The 19481-nt window shown below is 39.7% G+C and overlaps 1 protein-coding gene across 4 annotated transcripts in view; it reads right to left on the bottom strand.

Annotated features, from left to right (window-relative positions):
• Positions 1-19475, bottom strand: part of AP2A2 (adaptor related protein complex 2 subunit alpha 2) — a 48612-nt gene extending 29137 nt beyond the window's left edge. For all 4 annotated transcript variants that reach the window (XM_027641965.1, XM_027641967.1, XM_027641966.1 and 1 more), the window contains exons 1-2: positions 19323-19475; positions 6206-6274 (exon numbers count right to left, since the gene is read on the bottom strand). In XM_027641965.1, the coding sequence (XP_027497766.1) occupies positions 6206-6274; positions 19323-19389 (136 nt within the window). In that variant the 5' untranslated portion in view covers positions 19390-19475. The remainder of the gene's footprint in view (positions 1-6205; positions 6275-19322) is intronic.
• Between the last annotated feature and the right edge of the window lie 6 nt (positions 19476-19481).

Genomic DNA, 19481 nt, shown 5'->3' with positions numbered 1-19481 from the left:
TTTTATTGAAATTTTAACTATTCCTCTCCCTCCTGTGTATCATTTCCATAGAGTTATAAAGGTTCTATTTTAAACATTAATAACCAGTCTCATTGCTTAAGTATGTGCTAAAATAGTACAGTTTCCCCCAGCCTCAAGCAAACATCCGAACAAGAGCAGAAGGAAATGTCACATGTTCTGTTATCTCTATTGCAATACACAATCATTTCTTTTAACTCAGCTCATTTTCAAACGCTTTCAGGAACATTTGCAAGTACTGCAAATCAAGTCAGCAGAAACAGGAAGCATTCACAACACATGTCAGCAGGTTTTCAGCACAGTGGGCATTTCAAAGACTACTTGCTTTCCCTGAAAAGTTTATTGGTCATTTTTTTAAGAAAGAAATTATTAACAGTTGATCAACAAATAGTACTATTAAGAAATAATTACTACTTCCACATTTCTGTGCATCACCTCCCTAGCACTGTCACACAACTTTTGGTTTTCATGGTTCATACAAATCTTTCACACGGGCCTCTAAAAAGGAGGAAAAAAGGCACAAAAGCCTTATGAGTATTATTTGGACCACAAATTAAAAATCAGCATCTGCTTTTAAATCTAACTCAGTATAGATAAAAACCAGTCTGGGGCACAGTTACTAAATCTGCTACCAGCCAGAGGGGTCAAGAAAGCAGTTGGGATGTTTGCTGGGGGTTAGGAGATAAGGAAGCCTGACAAGTCAAATCTCACTAGCTTTCAGATAGCTGATTGCTACCTTAAAAATGTAGCTTTTAAAACCACAGTAATGGCCTGTGCAAAACAGAATGGACAACACTGTTTCTTTGCATTCGGTGTGCTTCCTTCCCAGGCTGACACCGACCCCTGGTCAGGCAGCTGGCAGCAATCCAAGGATATACTGTATCAGAAGGCCACCCCTAGCTTAGAGGCTAAGTGAATTTACTTTTTATGAACAGCTACACTTTGAGACAAGATCTGTACTTCTGTAAGAGTGACAGTCCAAGCCCTCTACATCAAACACTGAGTATTTGTGGCAGACAACCCATACAAATTAATAAACGACTACCTAATTACCATATACTACTACTGCCACTAGAACAGAGTAGTACTAGAGCAGCCTTATAACTCAGGTCATATTTGAAGCCTGATTTTACTTTCAACAATTCAGTTTGTCAGTGAAGACACTCTATTATTTTACTGTCTGATTGCCTTCATACATCTCTTAGATGATCAGAAGACTGTGATTAACCAGACCCATCTTAAATACACAGACTACGCTTTCACAGCCCGTCAGGAAAGCAATTTACTGTTACACTGCTTCTGTTTAAAACAGGTACTTAGAGACTTATCTTGACTTCCTCCAAAGAGTTACCACATATTTTGGGACAACAGAGAAGACTTGCTTGAATATGGAAAAACAAGTCAGCTGAAGTAACAAAAAACCCCCAACCAAAACAACCAAAAGCCAGAGATTAACAATGGACATCTGAGCACTTTTGAATGAGCCAAAATGAAGACACAACAGCACGTCTGAAATCTAGCAGCGACTGTTGTAAAACAAACAGCAATCAGAACAAAATTAAATTCTAATGCCAGATAAGGAAAAAAGTCTAAATCAAGCAGACAACAAAGCTCCTTTGCCTGCAGAAACACCCTATAGAGTTGTGGGCTGTTTCATAAACACACAAATTCTAGTCTGAGAGATCAAAGTGATACAATTTAATAAACTGGTTATTTTTTCACTCACAAAGCAACTACTGCTCTGACAGTCAGAATTCCAGTTTGGCTCAAACATGGGAGCAAAATCAGCTTACAGTCTGAATACGTAAAACAAGAGGAATAGCATTTCTCCACTTCACATCTAACTTCTACAACTTCTGCTTTATCACACTGGTGTCGTTTCTCTCCATTACATTCTTATCTCAGTTAATGCAGAAGCATTTAAAGCAACTGTCAAGGACACACTGACCTCAGCAATGGGGTTTCCTCATGCATCAACAAGAGACAAAGTCACCTGAAGTACAGAGATTCTAAATTCCTGCTGAGCCTGGTGCACAGAAGCTAGATTAGAATCCAAAGCCATGGTATATGTTCCATCAATTCAAGAAAAGTATTGCTTTTCCAGAGATGCATAGCCTTATCCCAGCCTGTTAAATACAAGGGTATTTTAAATAGCAGGTTACCCAAATATAAGGCAGGTAACAGGCTTGACAGCTACTTGCACAATAGAACAAAAGTAGAAATACTCAGCCTTTTCTGTAATAGTATAAGAATATATCTTGCAAGTTAAATGGGATGTGGGTCCAGATACTACAACAGAGTGTGCTGAAGCATGCAGAGATCCAGAGATATACCAGTCCCTTATGCTGTCAAGAAAGAAACTTATCTATGTCAGGAGGCCTTGCTTCTTACTCGGACCCTTCCCTGGTTACAGCAATGTCCTCAGTCCAACAGCTGCATCTTTGGCCAGGCAGGGCCAGTAACCCAGGACACCAGCACTCACCATAACTGTTTGACAGGGGACTCCACCTTAAGTTCACAATCACACATTTCTCTTAATCCAAACTGTTTAAAAACATTTTTTAAAGTCAGAGCTACATTAAAAGAAACTGGGTTAAACCAATAATAAAATGCATATGAAGATCTCTTTATTTTTATATAGCCCTTTCACAAGGAACAACCACAGGTCCATGTGGGACTTCTGCAGCAGAGAGATACACAGCTATCAGCTTTCACACTTTTAAGGCAGTTACATAACAAGTTGTCTAAACTCAGCTTCTTCCAAATTGTGACATTTATGGTTTTGTTCAGGCTACATCGAGTTACTGTCTTAAGTAAGATTTTCCACCCAAAATCCACAGAGATTTAGTAATAAAGTAACCATAATGAAGATCAGCTATGTGAAGGTTTAGTCATCTTTCACTCAAGCTACTGAATGAGCTTATACTGATACTTTTTCAAAACTATTTAAATAATTCTTAAAGGATGCTACACCAGGTATGCAGGTTAAAGTTGCACCAGGTATGCAGGTTAAAGCACCTCCATTCTCTGATCATTGCTTGATCAGAGGTTCTGCACAGCCAGAGACTGATCATTTCTCCCTTGCTTCATGAGTTAGCAGAGAAGAATTCTCTGTCATGTACTTTTAACTATTTTTGTACTTAAGTCACAAAATACCTTGCAAAACTTGTTATTCTGACAGAATTCATTTCACTTATAGTTTCATCCTGCCAAGCTTTCTTAAAGCTAGAAATACAGTGGCTCATACTGCTGCATTTATAAAGACATTCACAGAAAAGAACAGTGGAGACTAGTTCTACCATGGGTAAGGCAGCCATCCACCAGAGGTGACATTAGCAGCCTTCTGAATATACATTCATAGACTCTTCACAGGGCAAGACTCAGGATAACTGGCCTTGACAAAACACTGAACTGTGTGTCAGTGTTCATTGTGTAATCCCCATGCAGGATTTACTGCACTTTACCAGTAAGTGCACTTGCAAGGCATAAATATAATTAGCATTAACTGTAAAGGCTGCATTGACTGCTGTGGTACCCAAACAATTCACAGCTTCATTTTTTTCCCATTTGTACGTTCACAAAAGTTAGAGGGTGCAGATGGACCCAAAGGCACTTTCACTTGTGTTACTCAAAATGTGTAAACCATCATTTTTTCTAGAATACTTAGCTTTCACATGGATTAAAGGTTTCAATTTAGCTTCCCTATTTCATCTTGAAGAATAAAGCTTTTCACATCAGCTGAAAACATGAGAAGTTGGTCAGCAAGTGAGATCCAACTGCTGCTACCTAAAGTGGATTATTTAATAGATTTGACCACAGTCAAACACTAAAAACAGTAATTAGACAGCCTTAACCACTACAAATTTGTCTGCAATTCCGTTGCATTGCTTTACACCAGCAGATTTAACTCTAGCAGTGAAGAGAGCAGGTCTGACAGATGTTCATGCTTTAAGCACACTTGAACATACAGCAGGCAACAAAAGGAGCTTCAATAACTTTCTTTTTTTATGCTTTTTGAAATTTTCAGACCTTTGCTGCTAACTGAAGACTTATCCTGATGAAAACTTCCAGTTCCATTAGTGAGAATTTGGTTAGGTTTTACAAACAAACTAAAGCTTGACTATTAATCAAATCAAGATAGAAAAAGTAGTATAGCCTACAGTTAAGTTGCTGAAAGAACTAGATTTCTGTGTTAGTGTGACTGCAGCAAGGCTTCCAGCTAGGCATTCACCTCTAGGTGTTCCTGATGATGCAAGGGCATAGGTGGAGTAACTGTTAATATATCTTTATAAAAAAACCTCTCCTGTTTGAACAGCTAAGTAAAGAATTTAGGTGTTGAAATGAATTTCAGCAACAGCTCATAACTAATACTCTTGCTATCTGACAGCAAGTGGTTTTAAAAACAAAGACCAAGAGAAAACAAGCAGTCTTTGTGCAGTATCTTCCAGATTAATCAACTTAATGAAATTGGTTGAAAGATAAAGTAACATGAAACTTTGATTAAATTCTTATGATACAGAAATTCCTAAACAATTTTTAATTAAACTCAGCCTCTTTATCTGAAAAATATCTTTAAATCATATCTTTAATTTGTCTAATATAGATTTTGCCTGGAGATTAAACTGTTTTATTTAAAAGTTGCACCTTTATGCTTAAATTTACTAGGCAATAAGAGGAGCCACTTTGATCATACAGCTGGAATTAAAAAAACCCAGCTGTTACTCTTCTATGCAGGTTCCTAGTAGAACCTTGAACTACATCCTAACTGCTCAGTGTGCAGGCATACTCGGCACATGAAGGCAGTATCTACTGGTCACTGGAAAACAGACACAGGTGGTCACTGTGACTGGAAAATGGACAAAAAAGTTTTAGACTTGGAATGGGTAATGAAGAGTAAGTCTGTACAACAGACAGTGCAAAGCCTGCTACTTCTGGCAAAACATCAGTGTTATATGAAAGTTTTGCAATGAAAAGAAATTAAAAAACAACATGACATCAGAAAGAGGTAGCTAAATGAAAGCTCCTTTTCTTATTTAATCTAGAAAAATAGCTGTTGCAATTTCATTAGTTACCCTATGACTGAAGTCACCAATCTGCATAAAGTATGCTGAAATTTCTAAGAGAAAAATGTTAGCACAGAAGCATGTTATGGCTTCTAATTCAGAAGAACTTCTTAACCTTTCTTGAATGCCTTGCACTGTGGTTAACTTTCCCCTTCTAAGCTGTTGTTGACACTTGTGTTTTTACAGCTTTTCATATGTCTTTAAGTGACATACCACTTAAAAGGTAGCAACAGATCACATGGAGCTCAGGAAAGTTGTTAATGCACTGAGTATTCCAAATAGATATGCTAGTCTAAGTCAGGATAGCTACCTAAGGTAAATGAGTTTAATACAAACACAGCAAACTCTAAAGCCACATATATGACCTCCATGCTGCCCTGCCTTATCTAACTGCACACATAGCCTCCTATCTATTTAAACAGAACTTGCCACAGCCACTACTGCTGGAACTCCACTTAAAAGCATCCCAACTACCCCTCAGAATCTTTAAAATTTGAAACCACATACGCAACTTGAATACAGCTAAGAGACGAGTTTTACCTTGTACCATTTAAAAATGAATTGCTGCCTTTTGGAATTAGTTACTGCATATCCTTTCTTTCATATGAGTCATTTGTACTGCTGATGCTTGTTGTCAAGATGTATAGCTTCATCAACTACACATTTTAATCTTAATTCTGCCAAAAGACAGCCTAACCCACTACTTCCATAAAGGGATCGGGGCAGAAGACAGAGGAAGGAAGAGAAGTTTAAACAGATTCTGTTTTACTGGAAATAATCACATCCATGCACATCTCTTAAATTATTCACATCCTCACAGCCTTCTGGAAGCCAACAGACTGCGTAGTCACACAGTTGGGAGGCAAAGTATTAGAAATAGTTTGTGAAGATTAGCCCAATTCTTTGATATAGGAAGGAGTTTGCTTTTGTTATGGCCAAGAATCACAGGTCTGTCACAATGTTCTGTAGTTAAGAGAATATTTTCAACAGTTATTCTAACACACTGCTCTAGCATTTTGCTTGAGTCAGCAGTTGACAAAAGAAGTCCAAGCATGTAAAAACAAAACCTCCTAAAAGAATGTCATATGGAAATATGTATAGTTTAGTATGATCAAGTCACTTACCTTTAAATTTTGACCGAATGTTTGCTAGTTCCTTATTTATCCTCTTTATCTCTGCTTCTTTACTTTTGCCTGAAATGAAAAGAACACATATCAGGACACAGTGCTTTGGACAGCCCTCTGCCACCCTAAGCTTCTTTTCACCCAGCCATGCTGTGTGAACATACAAACATCATATTACTCTCTCTTTCCAGTACTGGAACTAAAGGCAAACAAAGGTAACTTAAGCATCACTTTATACAGGAATTTGAGAAGCTCTGAGAATCCCCCTGTTTCAAGAAGCTTTGCAGACTTCAGACGGTATCACTTGCATATAACTTGAGATGCCTCTGCTACTGACTTCCACAAACACTTCAGTTTTTCTATTCCCGAAACTACCAAGAAAAAAACAAATTTTACATTCAATGTAATTACTAAGCTGACAGAGCTCTGAAGGAAATAGTCTTCTAAGCAGAATCTTACAGACAAGCAGCTTGTGTTATTCCTCACCTTAAGGACAAGCCAATTTACTGTTTCACTATTGAATTGTCATTCAGTTCAACAGCTTTAAAAACATTCTTAATAGACTGAAGAGGAAAAGCAGTAAACTCACAAGTAGCCCAGACTCAAAAGACACCTCACACAGCCAGGATACACACATAAGCTCAGACTTTCTATATACCTCATGAAAGTAATTTGAAAAACAGAATTATTTAAAATCTACTTTACAAGCTTACACTTCTCAGGACCATCAGTATTTCATATCAACTTTTGATTCCAAGAATAGGTATTGGGATTTCTAGTGCCAATTCAAGTTAGATATTCAGAGAAACAGCTGCAACTTAAATTTTGATAATTCAAACTTATTCAAGTAATATTTGCACTGTCAAAACCAAAGCAGCTTATTACTCTTTAGCATTTAAGCTTGTAGTGACTGAGATTCTACAGAGGTCTGGGTCCATTATATCCTACATGAGTGAGCATGGAAGGGTAAAAGAGCCAACTCAGGCATTATACTCAGTTGCTTGAAGGAAGCAAATGAAGTGCACTTCAGCATTTGCAGAATTGGCCATTTAGTACTGGTGTAAATTCAGACCTGTACCTACTCAAACTTTCAAGAAGTCTAAAACTTTGTCCATTTTCCAAAAGTTTCAAGGAGTTTCAGGTGTTCTAAAAACATCAACTAGCTGCAGAAAATGACAGCTTCCTTCCCTCTTCATCATATGTATTTGGCTACAAGGTTATGAATAAACACTTCCCAGCCCTAAGGTCCAACATTATGAGCAGTGGGGATCACGTGCCCTGTGTTCACACCACACTTTCCCCCCCCCACTCTGATCACAGTTACAGCCGTGTCAGTGCAAGCAGGTCATGTGACAAGGCCTGAAGAGTGGATCACAACCAGCATCTGAAGCACCTCCAATCTCATCCCTTGCTTCCACAGAAACAACTCCTGTGTCACTCTATGACTGTTAATCTTCTAGAGATGATCTGACAGCAGGTCTGATGAAAGGTGATTAAGTAACTCAAGGAAACAAGTGCCTTAGGATAGGTTAATAGTAAAAATATTTAAAGTATAAGGGAATCCCTTGCCAAGTACAAACAAATCCAGATTTTGTAATATATTGATTTAGATTAAAAAAAAAAAAACAGCACTTCCAAAATCAACTCTGGCATAAGATGGAGAGAACTGGTTTATATTAACATGCCTGTAATCATGGCCACAGGAATACAGACATGTTAGACCCAAAATAGAAGCAACTATTAGTTTGCCTAGTCATTTTAACAAAATAGCTACAGACCCTACATATTTGCTTAGAATTGAATTTTTCTACAACAGTGTTTTATAAGGGGCACTGCTCAAAAGACTGAAGTGCAAGGTTTAAAACAGCAACACTATTGTACAAATGAGCAGCAGCTCATACAATCTAAGACCTGAAGTGTCTTCTATTATAGATTTTAGATTTGTCTTAACTGGATTAGATTATTTGTACTGTGCACACAGCAGATACTTAAGTGTTGGCTTCTAAGGCACTTGCCAGCATTAGGAGTCCATTACCAGACTGAAACAAGTCCTTTGCTCCAGGGTCCACACTCTGAGAACAGGGAGCCACATTAACATACCAAAAGGGTGCAACTGTTTATGTAAATAAACAATCCTCCAGTTTTATAACCTATTTCTTAAGACTTGAAAACACTTCCTTTATTTTCAGCCATTCATCTGCTCCTGCTGAAAATTTTAATTTTGAAAGCTAATAATTTATTTTCTCTTCTACCAAGGGAAGAGCTCATTAAGACATTACCACTGAGTTTAGAGATTTTGTACTTCATTTAGATAAACAGGGCAGAGAATATAGACCTCAGTCTCAGATATTGCTAACCTGAGTAGGATTGGAATCTAGGGCCTTGCTCTATATCTTTAGTTTATGTTTGTAACAAAAGTGAATAGCAATATTTACTTTGAATTATCAGCAATTGTTTCTCTAACCTCAACAAGTGTGGCAATGATCACAGATGTTAAAAATGGAGGAAAGGGGAACAAAAATATAGATCAATCAGCTTTTCTTATCCCAAGATGAAATCAAGGCCATCTTTTTTTTTTTTAATCACCAAAACCTCTCAGCAAACCTTTCAAGCAGCATTATCTACCTACTATGTTCACAGATTACCAGTTACTGCTAGAACCTGGGTTCTTTTTGTCCTAAGCAGCAACAGAGCATTAAGCAAAGCCTGACTAAAATACTTCAGGAATTTGTGAAGTCAGCACCTTTGGCAGAAATAGTCTGCAGCCTCAGCAACACAAACATGAAAATCCCACCCCCATGCTGTAGCAGTGAGATGACAGGAACATCCACATTAAGCAGCAAATTCACATCTGAAGGTTTATTCTCCAAATTTAAATACTTGCTTAGCATATGAACAAAAGCCTGTTTCAAATAATTCCTTCAGGTTGTTTTATTTTGAAGGCAACATATGATCTCATTCAGACCTTGACCAATCATAAATAGCATAGCAACTAGCTGGTGATAAAAGTTTAACTCCACGTATTGGAAATCACAATGAACAATTAAGTTGTCGCCTTATTATTGATTACAATCTATACATGCCTGAAAGTGAAGTTTTAGAGAACAGCACCAGCACACCAAGCATTAAATGTCACTGAGGACAATCACATAACAATGCTTAGGATAACTTATGAGTTAAAACCAGGTTGAAGTATTTCAAACCAAATATCCTTAACTGCAGCGGTTATATTGAAGGGTAACCTTACTCCAACTTGATTGACTGCTTACATTAGAGGATGACAAAGCAACCCAAAATCTCACAGTAGCAGGTAGCTTCAGTTGTACAGGAAAAAAGAAAATAAGAGTATCATAAACAAAGGACCAATTTTTAGCTAGATCTTCTGTCTGACTGCTTGGGCAAGGGAGGGCACAGTTAAAGGAAATATGTTTAATTAATTGAGAAGTTTTCATCACATTACTCAGCCATGGTAACACTCACTGAACAATTTCTACACGCATATTTCATTTTTATCATCACTAGAAACACTTAAGTAGCCTTAAGGACAGTGAAAAAGGAAGATGGGCTACTAGTGATGACAGCTGAAGGAGTGCTGTGCTGCAGGACTAGAGATTTACATTTTAGAGCTTGCAAAGGCAATTGCTCCACCACACTTCCAGGCTGTTACACAGCCCTCACTTTCATGAAATTCTCAGAGCTGTACACCAACAAAATGTTCTGCAGTCACGCCATTTAACTTGGAGAGGCTTTAATAAAGGTCATGTCGTGTATACAGACTGATGGGTAGGACGGAATTTAAGGCAGAGCACAAGAAGATTATGTTCCATATGAGTTCAGGCCACTTCCTTTTAACTTTCACTTATTCGGACTTCTACCAGCTTAACGAGACTATGATTAAATATCCATAACAAGTTATTAAAAGCAGTGAATGAAAGCCAATAAGTTTTGGCTTGCTACTGTGCCGAAAAGACAGACACTGTTTACAGCTTTATAGCCCTAGTACAGGAGTGCTGTGAGTCTTTCCCAAGATGAGCACCCGAGCTCACAGATACCCAGGCAAAACATTGTCCAAGGTGCTTAGGAGTGATTACTTCATACTTGGCAGTTTGTCAGGCTTCAGACTCCACCATGCTGCCTGCTGCGTTCACTAGGCAAGGTAAATTTAGTCTGCAGAGCACTATTATCTTTAATTACCATCTTGTTTAACAAAGATAGAGTAGGGAACATGAAAAGTCATCCAGCTCATCAGAGAACCAATTACTATTCTTGCATCTCCTGGTAATCCAGGCTACAGTCAGCATTTCAGTACTGCATAAATAACAGCTCCATACCTCGGTTCAGAGCTTTCACATTACAATCTAAAGAAGGAGAAAACAAGTTACAGCAAAGCAGTTTGTTGAGTCCATTCCTTTGAAAAGAACATCTGACATACTTTAAGACTAACTTGGCAGTAGGGCTGCAAGATTAAGCAAGTGCTTCAAGGTGAGAATTAGTAGGCTGCTTGTGGCTCCCTTAGTAACCTGCTCCATCAGGATTAGCTTGTTGCTACACTGACTGCAGGCTGCCTAAGCCGTGTTTCAGGTACAGAGCACATCTGTGCTGCCCAGAACTGCTACAAGTTCTTAACTTTCACACAATCCACTTAGAGTCTGATATATTTCTGCCAAAGTCTACACATTTATTTCCCAAAGGAATAGAGAAGCACTTTTTCTTTCAGCACCTATACAAACACCAAGCAGAGTAGATTTCTGCAGGTAAAGTTTTGAGACATGGGCATACTGACCACAGTTAAAGCAACAGAAAAAATCACTTCACAAAAGTTTAATGTTCCCAGTACTCATCTGGCTCCAATCTGCTTACAATCAGCCACCAGTGTAACTGAGCCCACCCAATAATTCATTTGTTTTGAATGTATGTACAGGTCAGAACTGCTGCACCATGTTACCTCTTAGCCTCACCTGCCCTGTGGCCATCTGACAATCCATGATTATAGATGTGCCATCATTGGCATGAACAACTATAAAGCATGTTGGGTGGGAGGCTCTATTAGCACAAGAAAAAGCCTGTCACAATTCTGTCACACTTTCTGAAGGACAGTAGTAGTGTCAGTGACTATCTGCAGCACCACCACTAATTTAACACGACTCTGTTCACATTCAATTATTAAACAGGGCTTGCAGAGAGGACAAGTCTACTGTTCTGTTTAGGAGAGAGTAATACAAATACTGCCATGGTTAAGAGCAGGAAATTCTCTCAACTTCTTAGTGGCTAAGAACATCTCCTTGGCAAGAACACAGTTCTTACACAAAAGATAAATTCCCAGTTTCAAAGATGTTGTTACGACACCTTCCTTGAGAGCTGCAAGTCATTATTTTCCAAACATAAGAATTTTTCTTTTGTTCTGTTTTCATTAGCCTCTACACTAAGAGTATCCAAGTTGATTGGCCAGTTCTATGGGAGAGACAGCACCAACAAACTGCTACCAGCTTCTCTTCAGCAAAATGCTGATACAGTATCAGAACCAGTTTGATTCAAGGCTATACTTCTTAAGAGACAACTACAGGCTGTTCCTAAGTGCTGCTCTCCTCCTGGCATACACATTCCTGCTACTACCTTGTATTACTGCAGGTCAGTTGGGGAGCCAAACATCAGAAGGCAAGAGTGGTTTATCCAAAGGGTAAGTCATATCAGCTTTGCTAGAAGTGATAACGCTGGCAGAAGACATGACCAGGTATAAAGGAAGTTCACCACATTCACCATCCAAACACACTTCAGTTGGCACAAAGCAACCAGATTATCCACTTGCTTTTCCTACTGCTAAAACAGCCTGCAAGCATGATGCTGACTACACTGCATTCTTGAACCCTGCTGTCGGAGAACAGAGAAAGAAACTGGAAGAAAGAGGCAAAATCAAAACAAACACTGGAGTCTCTACAGTAAAAATAGTAGAAATACTTGTATAGGAAAATATTCATGTAAAAGTAATCAGTGCCTCCATTCTTGCCTTTGTGAAAGAGCTTTCAAAGTACTTTTATCTCATATCAATAAATTAAACCACTACTTTTACCTGCCAGTGGGACAGATACTCATGTTATAGCTCTAGAGCACAGATTAGCCATTTGCTATGCAGATTATGATCTTCATGAAGTAAAAACACCAAATCCATTGTCTGGCTCTCCCAGCCTCTCAGCTGGCTCTTTAGCACAGCAGGAAGAGGGCCAAAAGGAAGGCAAGCAGGTTGCATAGCAATACATCAGAGTGGTGTGTTTGCTGTATGCCTGCCCTCACATTATGAGCATCTGTCTGCACAAATTCCTTCATCTGGTTAAATTATCTGCAGTACTACAAGAGAGATGCAAGGTCCAGCTCCACCTGAGTACGCTGGTGCTATTGTTTACAAACTCATCGCACAACTAACCCAAAGGGGCTACTATAAAATATTGTACCTTGACAAAATGTTACTAGGGCTTCACTTTTCTTCACAAATTGACCTGCTCAAGGCTGCAGAACAAGAAGCTTTTTGCTTAATGACATATTAACACCCTGTTAATATGAATGAAAACATGAGTGCTGTCCTTTCATAAGATCTGTTTGATCAGGAGAAAGAAGTGCCTGTCTGCCATGTTGAAGATCATGAATGGCACAAAGGCAGTTGAAGACAGTCGTGTCTTTGGACATCCTGCTGTGATTAGACATCCAAAGACAGAGATCAGTGATCTACTGATCATATTTAGGAACTCTGTAAAGTGCATTTTCCAATATTCTGCACAGTGCATTTTCTAATATTCTACTATCCACAGAACTGATTTCTTTGTCCAGTGTGCTGCTGGAGATTTACCCCTGTACCAACACTTCTCATGAAACAGCAGGGAGTCACAGGCTTTACTGTAATCCACTAATCCATTACCTCCTTGTCCTCATAAGAGAAGGGAAATAAGAGCACGAAAGTAGCTTCCAAATACAGATGTATTAAATTGCAGTGATTTAATATAAGTTAAATTATTTTAGGTAAAAAACCAGCCATGGCGAGCATCTAACGAGGCACCACAAGTTAAGAAAAATGTTACCAGAGTTTGAGGAGTAAATAGGTAATAGGGTCTAAATTAAGACCAGATCTTTCCCCAAAAGAATTGAAAGTTTACTAGAAGTTCATATCTGAATGACTTTATGACACACAGAACATCTATTTAGCAGTTTAGTTGACAAAAGGACATTGACTATCAGTAAAAGCTTTGAGCCAAGAAGATGTGCAAACAGTAGGTGCAGGGTTAGGCTTCTCTATAAAGCAGTTCTTCCTCCTTCCTTGACTGAGCAGCACCTACGTAGTCATTTCCTTGATCAGTCTTTTCACACTGTACAGTCACACTCCCTTCAACAGGGCAAGGCAGTATTTGCACTGAGTTATTACAGGTCACTGTGGATTCTCTTCCACTTAAGTTCATGCTCATATAGAGGAACAGTTTGAAGTTTATCCAAAGGCTCCTAGTTTAGCTATCACTTCTAAACTACTGTTTCATCAGCCTTAAAAATCCTTTTTTACCTCATTAATTGATGCAGATATGTAATAGTCTCTGCAGTAGTCCTTAATTTCCTCTTATCAGTCCTGATGTGCAGCCTTTATGCAAAGGACTTCAAATTAAGCAGATACCATATTTTTCAGTGTATCTAATGGACATGAAAAATTCTAGCTCTTCACTACCTCTCATCCATTAACTATCTTGTTTGACTACTCTCCCTTTAGTCAAACATGCACAAACTCAAGTGTAAAAAAACCCCAAACAAACAAAAAACCAAAATAAACCAAAAAACCCGCAAACAAACAAACCAAAAAAAACTAACCACCCAACCAGCCCACTCAGTCAGAGTTCCATGAAATGACCAGAAGAAAGCCAAGACAGAGAAGCCATGGGCAGAACACTAGTTTTGTTTTAGACATCCTCCTCAGACTAATCTCAGGCTAATTGTGTTTTCCTTAAATCACTCTCCTGCAAATAGTAGCAAGTGATGCAAGACTTAGTGCTTATTATAGCTCTAAGCAGCACTTAGGATTGTTTTTTCAGGCCAGAAACCACCCATATTAGATGAGATTCCACAGCCCTGCAAGAGAAAGAGGAGAGCAAGCAAGATGCCTTGCCTTCAAATTCTTTCAGTGAGATAAGTAATCTAAGAATACAAGTAAAGTCATTGACTGTCTGCAGAAGTAACTAAAGTCCTACTTTAAAACTATATCCAATGCAAATAAAAACCTACACCTTACAGGAACTTTGCCTACACACTAAAAGCTGTATTACTGACATAAAATAATTACTGACAGATAACTAAACCAAGTTGTATGTGCTCAACTCCCCCTGTGTAGAGTTTGTTTCACTGTCAGGCTGTTCTTACAGAGAACAAATAGCTCTATACATACCCATGTAGTCATTTAATCCATGTACATGCTCCTCCCACACACACCTGTAGTGCAGTCCATAACTACCATTCATTCAAACAGGTGATCAGCATATGAGGAATTTAATGAACCAGCCTTTTTCAATCCCCACTTGCTTATATGTAACCTGATGCAGCAGTCCCAGTTCAGTCAAGCAAAGCTACATTTTGGGAGGCTCAGCCTCTGGACACTATCCTTGCCCAGTACAAAGAAGAATCAATGCATTAAGTTCTATGAGAGAAGACAGACCTTTGTTTAATACATTTGTTGGGTTTTATTTAAGGAAAAATATAGCCTGAGGAGAAAGAAACAGCATCTTGGAAGAGAACATATACAGAAACATTCGGAGTACAAACTAAAGGAATCCTTCCTCCCTCTGTCTGACTTTTAGGCAAGAAAGTTATTTAAAGTAGTGAGGGAAATTAAGAGCTATCTTGTCCTCCAAGCCTGTGACAAAAGCTGCTTTTGCCTCTGTGTAGACACATTTCATCAACCCAAGAGTACAGGACTTCCCAATTTTACCATGGAGCAGGTGGTTACCAGTAGTACACTCAATATTGTTATAGAAACTATTTCTGCATTACTGCCTGCAAATGAAAGGACAAAAGCAAGCTTTCCCAGTTTTCAGGGGAAATAGTAAGTAGCACTGTTGTTGTAGCAGAATAAGTTGAGTGACAAATGACTTAAGAGTCTTCACTGTGAGATAAGCATAAAGCTGCAGTCAAAAAAAATGACAACAGATTCCTGATGATGCATCTGTCAGCTAAGACAGCTGGGGAGTTCATACAGCACCATCTTGCATAAGCCAAATAATTTCAGCAGTACTGCAGGAATATGCAAGAAAAAAAGATTTAACATACTATTTAAGAATAAACATTTCTTGCAGGAGTCTATATGCGTGTAACACATGCAGACCTTGTTAGGTTTTAGTTCATGAGGCACTTAATCCATGCAGTTGACAAGGACTCTTCCTGACCTGAACTCCTGAGTTTGGATAGCACTTCACCAAATCACAGGATTCAGAGCTTTCCAGCTCCACCATCACCACAATCCTTTGTACAGCATAGCCACATCTAATTATTTTCTCAGTGGGTCACATTAACTAAGCACTAATTAACTGGGCTATTATAACCAAGGACTTCAGTCTGGCTTTCCATCTGTAGTTTTCTTGCCTCTTCTCTGGTGTCTATAAAAGATAAGCTACGAAGCTATTTACTGTAGTAATTCATATATGTTATAAAACAATCCAAATGAGCAAGTTTCTAGAAAAGCCCATACATCTACTGGCAAACTGACAGACACCTAAAGGGTTATTTTATCTGCCATCTGCAATAGGACCTCTATATGCAAAATGCAGAGCCTAGAACAAGAAGTTGCCCTGAAATAAAATTCTGGAGAATGATCAGGAACTGCAGAATAATTAATTTTCTTATATTATCAGATTTTGAAAATTCATTTGATATTTATATGAATAAAAGCCATTTCATTTTGAAAAAAGACAATACAACAGTTTCACAGAGACTAGAGCATGGTCAAAGGGCTAAGAAGACTTTTTTCCCCTTAAAATATTTTACAGTTGCTGCTACAAGTAGTATACCAACTTTTTCTAATTAAAAGCTTCAGAGACATTTGAGAAATCAGCATACTCTTAAAAAAGTCTGCTTTAACAAGTCACATGTGGCACAGAAGCATTTAGGACAGATATCAGGAAGTTTAACAGATAAGCCAAGTGCCAAAAATATGTATAATCAACACAGAAGTGATAACCAACCTTTTAACTATTAAAGACAGACTTGTAGTGCAAGCTGTTCATTCACAATCAAATACAGTGGTAAACTGCTATCAAGTAAGACTTATTTGAAGCCTGTAGCAGACTGGCATAAACAGATAGGCAAGACCAGCATCACTCCTGAATCAGTAATATAATAAACCTGTAAGAGAATCATGTATTATTTAGTGCTGCAGACATTGTAGGTACAAATGCCCAAGAAATAAAACAATGTAAGAAGATCAGGCATTTCCAAAGGTAGGCAGTCAAAATCTATATAAGTAACCCCCAAAGTTTAGGTTACTCTATTAACTTGAAATCACATGCTGTGCATCCACCTGGGCACAGCCAGCACACAACAACTGCATTTTCATTTTTCAGCTACATCTAGAATGTAGAATCCTTATCTGTGCAAAATCTTTCAGAAAAAAAAAACAAAACAAACCACACCATGTTTCACCATTATTCATAATCTGGAAGGGCTACTGGCAAACTCAAAGTGTCAGGCCTTACAGCAGTATTACAAAGATACATGAAAAAGCCAAAATTCAGACTGAAATTAAGAATACCAGCAGGAATTTTGCACATCACTGCAACTGTCAGATATTTAGTCCAATTTTAAGGCTAGAAACAGAGGTCAAGAGCTGACTTGGTGTCTAGCTTCCCTCCCACGTCAGAAAAGGAACATTTTCTTTGCTTTACAAGTTAAAAGATTCCATTCACCTAAAGGGCAGTTACTTTTTGTTCTTGACAACATCTAGCTCCTTACTGAAGAGGGAAAGAGGGAGCTTTAGCCAACACCAGTGCCTGCAAAACACAGTCTCTAGAGAATACTCAAGTATTTTTGTGAATCTTAGTCAGTGTTGCCATTAGACAACTATTAGGAAGTTTCAAAGATCACCTACTAGTGGGAACTGTGAGCTCTTCTGCAGCTATTTGGAAAGTGTAGTTACTTTCTTCATTATGAAGATGAGAAAGATACACAAGTAATTACAATTACAATTCTCCCAAATAGCTGTCTGGACAGTAAAAAAACATTTGAGAATACCAGTATTTGTTTAAATAGTGATAGTGTTAACATTATATCTGTTTCACAAGTACGTTACATCTGCTCCTGCAGATACTGAGAGCATGAGAGGTTTGTTGTCCCTTCTGGACAGAGAAGTACTTTCAGCACTGTTCTCACACTGCCTATGCACTAGCAAACCTGTGGGGAAATCAGTAATCCGTTATATCCTACAACCTTAAATTTTGTTATTCCACATTTCCAAACACAGGTCACAAACCCAGGAGCTTGAATGCTTCTCTGGTATTTATCTCTACTGAACTCCACTGAAAACAAGAGTGCACAAATGCGTTAACCCACTGCAAGACACAAAACGCTGAAGGATAAAGTCATGCTACTTCTAGCTAAATGAATGAAAACAATGATTACAAAATAGCAGGTACATACAACAGCAAGTCCAAGACGCTATGACACCAAGTGAAACTATGTTACACATTGCACTGAACACCAGGACACTGGGAAATTTTCAGTAAACAGCCAGGCCAACCAGACAAAGCACAAGAGCATTCACGTCACCTTGAACAGATATACATCTTATAAGCCACCTTCTACACACACAAGAGTGAAGTCTAAAGAAACCTAAGGACCTGCAACTCCATTCTGAAAAAAAGCCAACTACTGAGACAGTTTCTGCTATGAGGGAAATTATCGACCTTGAATTTTGCATACAGAATCCAGATTTACATGGCTAGAAGTCCAAAGCACCTGACTTTAGTTTAAGGAAGCTCTGCATTTAAATGGTCTCATTTTACCAGTATAATTTTTCCTCAGCTTTTTTTTGTATTAGAAATCATCAATACGAAGAGTTTTCCAAGCTACTATGGTTATGCCAATACAAGACCACTTAGATCATTATAATTCACATTAAAAAATTCTCTAAATCCATTTTCATCTGTTAGAGACGGGATCTTATTGTCATTGCTTTTAAAATAGCCTCAAGTGATCTACAGAGACACACAGGTGGACAAAATAGAGCTGTTTCATCACACCAACCACAGCGACCTTAGCCCTTCCCCAGGCAATTCCTGCCACATCATACACTTAAATCTCTAACTCCGATTAATATTAAACCATCACATGCAATTCTCGGACAGAAAGGAAGGCTGAGCACTGGGCTGTGCTCTCAGACATACACCTTGCCCCCCACACCAAGCAGCAGCAGATTTGTGCTCCTCATCTCTGCACCACACACTCACGGACACGCTCCTCCCGCTTCCCTCAGGGGAACACAACCGCACTCCTCTCCATCCCATGTTTAATTACACTGATCCCAAGCGCTGATCTTCCGTCAAAGCAGAATCTTAAAGCCAATTTAAGCCAAGCCTAGGCACAACGCACTGAAGGCCCTGTTCTCAGGCGCCTACGAAGGCCTGTTTTCCATCAGTGACGTGATGAGCCGAAAGCCGCTCAGGGATCTGGAAGGAGCCCAGGGACGCCTCTCCCTGCCCCGCCACACACCCACCGCGCCCCGGCACCGCTCCGGCATCACGAACAAGGGCGGCACCGACCACCGGCACCCCCTGCGCCGGGGCGGCCACGGCGACACCCGAGGGCGAAGGGGGGTGTCCGGGGTGCTCAGGGACGCAGGGAAGCACTGCAACCCACCCACCCAAAACCCCACAAACCCACGGCCAAACGCCTTACGCTACCCCCCCTCCCCGCCGCGCCGCCCCCCCGAGCGCGTCGCCATTTCGTGAGGCAGGAGCGCTCCGAGCTGCCCGCTGCGGGGACCAGGGGGAAGCTCCGGGCTGGAGATCGAGGGGTGAAGCCCCGGCCCCACGGGGCAACAGCCGACGGCGACGCCCGGCCCAGTCTGGCCCAGCCCAGCCCAGGCCCCGGCCCCGGCGCCACTCACAATTGCGGATATCGGAGATGAAGACCGCCAGGCCTCGCATGCCATCGCCCTTCGACACCGCAGGCATGGTGGCGCTGGATCACGGCCGCCCAGGGACGCGACACGCCGAAACCCCACAGCCGCCGCCCGCTCTCCCCGCGGGCTCCTCAGGCCGCTCCG

This window comes from Corapipo altera, unplaced genomic scaffold (assembly GCF_003945725.1).
Source record: "Corapipo altera isolate COAL_440 unplaced genomic scaffold, ASM394572v1 23b, whole genome shotgun sequence".
NCBI lineage: Eukaryota > Metazoa > Chordata > Aves > Passeriformes > Pipridae > Corapipo > Corapipo altera.
The sequence above is the reverse complement of the archived record's forward strand: the minus strand, read 5'-3'. Positions and strand labels throughout refer to the sequence as shown.